The 6,616-nt window shown below is 42.7% G+C and overlaps 1 protein-coding gene across 2 annotated transcripts in view; it reads left to right on the top strand.

Annotated features, from left to right (window-relative positions):
* The first annotated feature begins 208 nt into the window (after window positions 1-208).
* The window catches only part of MOSPD2 (motile sperm domain containing 2), a 62,379-nt gene continuing 55,971 nt past the window's right edge, over window positions 209-6,616 (top strand). Inside the window, exons 1-2 of one of the 2 annotated variants that reach the window (XM_059050846.2) lie at window positions 209-425; window positions 585-654. In XM_059050846.2, coding sequence (XP_058906829.1) covers window positions 417-425; window positions 585-654 — 79 coding nt within the window. In that variant the 5' untranslated portion in view covers window positions 209-416. The remainder of the gene's footprint in view (window positions 426-584; window positions 655-6,616) is intronic. The other variant, XM_059050847.2, reaches the window with a different exon arrangement.

Here is a 6,616-nt window from a genome sequence, read left to right as displayed (position 1 = left end):
GCCTAGCCGGCCAGAGCCCGGTTGCCAAGGGAGGCTGAGGAGGCGGGGCCTCCGGGGAATGTTGTGAAAGCGAATGGCAGGAGGAGCTAGCCGGGGCTGAGCTTGAAGAAGGAAGCGCCCGCGATCCGCCGGCCGGCGGGGGCGGGTCCGCAGTGCAGGAGACGTCGGGGGGAGGGGCCCGAACGAGAAGTGAATGGGAAGCCAGGTTGAGGACCTGGTCCCGCCTCCATTCCCAGGCGGCCGTACCGGATTGGGCGGCGCGGCGGCGCTGCTGCCCGCCTTCTATTGTCACGCGACCGCCTCCACCTCCCGCCCTTCCCTCTTTACCTCCGGGCCGGCTTGGCCTGTGATGAGATAGTCGGACTGCAGTCGTGGAAGTGGCGACGGCAACTGAAATCACGTCCACGACCGCGACCATGGCCGAGGTGAGGAGTCGACCGCACTGCTGCCGAGCCCCTCAAACTCGGACCCCGAAGCCGCCTCTGAGGCCCGGGGGCCGCGCGCCCAGGTGCAGGTGGGCTGGGCTGCGGGGAAGTGGGATGGTGCGCGTAATGTCTAAGCGTCCCTTCGTGTCTCCCTTATAGTATCAAGCCCAGAATAAAGCCAAGCTCATCTCTGACGTCCGACGGAGGTTCGAAGCTCAGTATGTGACAGGTGGGTACCGGAGTCTCGGTGTTGAGGCAGGTGTGCAATGAGCGTTCCCAACTTTGCTGGGGTGTTTGCGGGAGTCTCTGTGGGAGGCATTAAGGACCATTTCGATCCTCACGGGGTTAGGGACCGTGCCCTCCACGTTTCCCAGGTTTTACTCTCCGTAATATGGCAAGGACACTGCTCCAATTGGGCAAGTGATGCGTCCATTGCTTCCTAAAGGGTTCACGTAAGTTGGAAGTGTTTTGAGCGTCTCGAGTTTATGGAACTTGCAGGACACTTATTAGGCCCTCGGCTCAGGTGACGCTGTTCCTCTGATGACCTTTCGCCAGCAGCAATCGAGAAAATGAACCTGGAAACAGCTGTAATACTACTCACGTGTGCTTAATTGGGGATCTGAATTCCTCGGCCATTTTGCCTAATGCCACTTCCTACAACCCGGCAGCCTCCCCACGAAGTAGGCCCTCGTGCTGGAGCAAGTTCTTATCTTTTCATCCCACACTGTACGTAGCAAAGTACCTGTGAGTCCAGAATTGATTTATTGGGTGAACGTTCTGTGTCCAGATGTCACAGATAACTTGAGTTGTCCAGTATTTAACTGATGATTTAATCTTTGTACAGTAATTTTCAGAAGCCTGCAGGATAATGTATTATAAATCTGGAATAAGTAGTCTAATCCAGACCGTGCGACTTGGTAGCTTGCTTGTCTTCTCTGAGCCCCTGATTCCATAAGTGTGAAATGTGAATCATTAGGTTAGGAGAATTAAATCAAAAGGCATATATCAAAACTGTGTAGTATGGGGTTAGCATATAGTAGGTTCTCAATATTTTTCCTCAGTAGTCTTTTTGGTTATGTGAAAGGAGTTCAGCTTCTACATCTTGACTTTCGTGCTGAGCAGAGGTTCCCTAGAGCTTTAGACTGCCCTAGATGGTATGTCAGTTAACGACCTAGAACAAATAAAGAAGTCTGTTCGGAATAACCTAGTCAGTAAATCTTTTCATACCTCCCTGTCAGTTTTCTTCACATTCCAAACTTTGTACCAGAGAGTTGCAAAAGCACTTGATTCCCTTTTAGCCCAGAGATCTCATTTCTAATAAGATAGCTGGTTCCAGTAAAGAGAGAATTCTAAAATTGCTTTCTGTAGAAGTGTAACTCTTAGAGCTACATGGTTTATAACATTGTCAGAAGTAACCCAGAACTTGACCTAATGAGCTAATGCTCCCTAATGGTCATTTACTTAGGCCCGAGGGAGGAAGCAGGATATAGTCATGGAATTTAGCGATAGATAAGATTGTGAAGGTCATCTTGGTCCAACCTTCTCATTTTTACAGTGAAGAAAGTGAGCTCTAGAGAGATGAAGTGATTTGCTCAAACGCTCTAGTGTTAGTAGCTAGGCCCGGGCTGGCGCTCAGGTCTTCTGAATTCACTCTAGTAATCTTTTGGCAACACCATCATGTCTAAGTAGATCATGGCACTCCCCAGCTTGAAACCCTTCGGTACCTTTCCGCTGTGTTTAGCATAGACCCCAGTTCTTTAGGGTGGCCTACACTGTGAGGCCATGTATGCATGAGCTGGATGAGCTCCATCCTCATCTGCTACTCCTCTTGCTTCGTACAGATTTCACCCCTGCCCACAGTAAGAAACGTAGTATACATTGTAACTTAGTACACACACGCATACACATAACTGAAACGAAAGTTCATTAAAGAATACTTAGGCTGAAAACCTATGACTCCCTGATACAGTGACCCACAAAATTGACATCTCAGCCTACAAATGTGACCCACAGTTTGAATAACATGACCAGCCACACTGCTGCTTTTATGCACTTCAGATGGACTGAGTCTGTTTCCATCTCGGGACCTTTCCACTTCTCTCTGCCTGGAAAGCTCTTTATAGGGAGTGAGCATGGCTACGTACGTTCTTCTTTTCTTTTCCATCTTGGTTTACATGTATCTGAGAGGGGTTTGCCAATAATTAAGTAGCCTCCCTGTCTTGTCTCCTTTACGGCTCTTACCGTAACCTGTAATTCCCTGTTTATTTGTTTCCTTTTTGTTCGTTTCCTTCAGTAGAATGTCTGTGGGTCTGGGGCAGCTTGTGGGCCTTGAGGGCAGGGTCTGACTCGCTTCTGTATACTTATCACAGCTCTGAATACATAGTCATTGATTGAATATAGCAATGCTTAAATACATACATATGAAGATGAGTTCAAGTCGATATTAAGAGCTGTACTGACCGTCTCCCCTCCCCACCAAAATCTGGCAAAGAGCAGCCGTCACAAAATGTCTCCTAAAGACCAGTGTTATTTCAAAGTAAAACACTGTCTGGCATTAAGTATAGGGAGGGTTTTGTCACACCTGGGTATGTGTGAATGTATGTGGGTGAGTTATCTGCATAGCTATTGCAAATATTAATTTAGTTAATTTAAAGACTTGCATTGGAAAGGAAAATAAAATTTCTTTAAAGACTTTCTCCCCTTAAAGTTTCAGTTGTTTCCTGAAATACAGCACTGGGTAAAGGTAGAGTAGGAAAGCGGTGAAAAGGGTTTTGTGATTTGCCTGTGTTCTCCCCTTCAGGTTTACTTTTTAGAAGTTAGGTATTGAGAACATCCACTTTCCTCCTTCCTCTGTCTTTCATTTTCCCTTTTCTCGTATTGTTAACAATATTTTGTTTCAGAAGAGGCTTAAGGCAGGCTTAAGCAAACATGATGTTTTTCCTAAAGGAAAATATTTATTTGCAAGTTTGTCACCTTACACACTGGCTGGACTCCAACACCTCTTTGGGCGGTAGGTTCTTGGGAATTCCGAGTATGTTTCTGTTTCCACAGAAATTAAGTTACCAATTATGGATAGATGTGTAGCTGCAAAAAGAATAAAATCTAAGTCCATCATTGTTGTAGCACTACTACTGTTTCTTTCCTCATTGTTTCTGTAAGAAATTTCATGCTGAGTCTCGAATGAAAAACATTTTCCCTTCTCTCTTCCTCCTTCTGGTGGCCAAGGAAAGAGACTAATCCCTTGTGATACTAATGTATTCAGTTCCTCACATACTTACTATGTGCTTAATTCTGGGAAGCAGTGTGTCAATATTAGAGAAAGAGCTGAAGAAGGATAGAGCCCCTTCCTGAACTACTACAATCTAGTAGAGTCATTAAAACAGAGCTCTATCAAAAGGCATGAGTGCTAAAATCATTTCTGTAGGAGGCAAAGAGCAGGAAAAAATCACATCTAGTGGGGGTGACTGGGTTAGCACCGAGTCAGAAAACACTTCTTAGAAAAGGTGGTGTTTCTCAAGAACTTTAGAAGATGCTAGAATTCGGCTAGGTAGAGAATGTGATCCAGGTGGCTCAAATAGTCCAAGCTGAGATGCTTAAGTGAGAAGGTGTGGGGCTTGTTCGGGAAGCCATAGGAAGTCCATTTTGATGAGCCTTAAGGAGGGTAAGCACACCTGCCTAAAAACAGTGGGAATATAGTGTAGAGAGCCTTGGCCACCAAAGCGATGCATTTGTACTTTATTGAGTTTGAAGAGCAACTGAGAGGTTTTGTAATTTTAGGTTTGTTTTCTGACTCTATAAGTATATGAATTCATTTAAATAAATTTGGGTGATACCAGAAACAGTCTGGAGAATCTCGCATAAGCTTATCATCCAGAGATAGCTCTTCTAACAGTGGGTGCATTTATTTCTGGCCTTTTTTTCTATACATTAAAAAAAATAGTTAAAAGGTCATTCTGTAGGTAGTTTTCCTGTGTTGCATTTTTTATTGACATGATCTTATTTCCCCATATTACGAAGTAAGCCACATTTTTCATTACTACTTAATACTCAGTTCTATAAATAAAAGAATTTTCTTATCTTTTATCTGAAGTAGTCCCTTTTGGACATTTAGATTCTTTCCAGTTTTTTGTTAATACAGTATTATGCACAGTAGTTAAGATTTTTTCCTTAAGAGTCATGTGTAGAAGTAGAATTGTTGGTTTGAAGAGTGTGAATATTTTAAGATACTTCATATGTATGCTTAATTCTCCTCCATACAAGTTGCACCACGATTCATTCCCACCAGCGCATATGCAAGTGTTAGTCTCACCACAGCCTTAGGATCATTTCGTAACTCAGGCTTCTTTGTTTGCATTTGATTACTAATGAGAATAAACTTCTTTTCATATGTTTACATCCATTTGTAGTTTAAAAATGTTTTTTCTTTAGTATGGCTTTTAAAATTGGTTAGGGCTTTTCTTGTTTATGTCACTTTGACTTTTTTCCTTTTTTGAATGTATTCAAACTTATCCATTCCTTTGTGGTTTCTCCCATTGCTGTTAAGTTTAATAATTGTCTCTCGGGGCTTCCCTGGTGGCGCAGTGGTTGAGAGTCCGCCTGCCGATGCAGGGGTCACGGGTTCGTGCCCTGGTCCGGGAAGATCCCGCGTGCTGCGGAGCGACTAGGCCCGTGAGCCATGGCCGCTAGGCCTGCGTGTCCGGAGCCTGTGCTCCGCAACGGGAGAGGCCACAGAGCAGTGAGAGGCCCGCATACAGCAAAAAAAAAAAAAAAAAAAAAAAATTGTCTCTCATCCAATAACTTTTTCTAGTCTGTTTGTTCTGTCTTGGCCTCTTATTTTTAATTTTGAAATATCTTTTACGTACAAAATGTAGAAAACATGAATGAAATAAACACCCATGTACTCATTATTCAACAAAAGAAAAAGAACTTTGTGGGTATCCTCAACCCGGCCATTCACAGGGCAGCTGCTTATCCTACATTTGCCGTTACTCATTCTCTTGCGTTTCATTAGCTTTACCACCTGTGACGTATTCCTCACCAGTACTCTATTAAGTTTACCTCTTTTTTGAACTTGAAATATCAATAAAAGCTGAATATTTTTTTTCATGACTTCTGTTGCTCAAGAGTCATTCATACTATAGTTGATTCCTTTTTATGGCCGTGTTGTAGCTCGCAGAATGACAGTACCAGTTGATGGATTTCGGGTTCTTTCTAGATTTTACTGTTATGTACAATGCTGCTATAAACATTCTTAGATATACCTGGTGCCTAGACTTTCTCCGGGGTAGTGGTTGTCAAAGTTGGTCTAGGAATTATAGTTCTTGAGCCCATTTCAAGGGGCTTGAGACTCCAAAACTATTTTCATAATAACACTGAGACATAATTTTCCTTTTTCACTGGCATTCTCTCACAAGCATACAGTGGCGTTTCCCAGGTGTTACATGGCATGTGATGATATTGCTCTGACAGATGATAGAATGTGTTCTCGTGTGTCCTTATATTTAATTTTTTTTCTGTTATAATACCTAATATAGTAACTACCAGTAAATATAACCCATATAAACAAACTCTTTAGAGCCCTCAGTTATTTTTAAGAGTGTAAAAGGGGTCTGGAGACCAAGAAGTTTGAGAACTGCTGCTGTAGTTTGATGGATAGTAGAATAGGCACAGGGTCCACTTTACTAGATAATGCCAAACTAGTTTCCAAACTGATTGCATCTGTTTTCATTTTAACCAGCACTTTTTGAGTGTCCTTGTTTTTCTACACCCTGAAATCTGGCATTGTTAGTGTTTTTTTAAATTTTTGCCCGTCTGATTGGGGTGTTGGGATATCTCATTGTGGTTTTAATTTGCATTTCTTTAAGTACCAGTGAGTTTGAGCATCTCTTCATATCTTTATGGGCCATTTGGTTTCTGCTTATGAAAATCACTTCTTCAGGCTCTTCTTGGCCCTTTGTTCCTCCATATAAATTTTAGAATCAGTTTATCATGTTTTTGCAAAAAACCCGCCAAAACCAAAACAAAACCTCTTTGGAGATTTTGAGTGGAATCATGTGAAATCAGAAGATCAGGTTTGGGGGACTTGACATCATCATGGTTAAATTTTCTAAGAATCTGGTATACCTATCTGCTGAACTCTTCTTTCTTGAAAGATTTATAATTTTCTCCATAAAGGTTAACCCATTTTCGTT

Source organism: Kogia breviceps, chromosome X, assembly GCF_026419965.1.
Source record: "Kogia breviceps isolate mKogBre1 chromosome X, mKogBre1 haplotype 1, whole genome shotgun sequence".
In the NCBI taxonomy this organism is placed as follows: domain Eukaryota; kingdom Metazoa; phylum Chordata; class Mammalia; order Artiodactyla; family Physeteridae; genus Kogia; species Kogia breviceps.
This window is presented reverse-complemented; position numbering and strand designations above follow the sequence as displayed.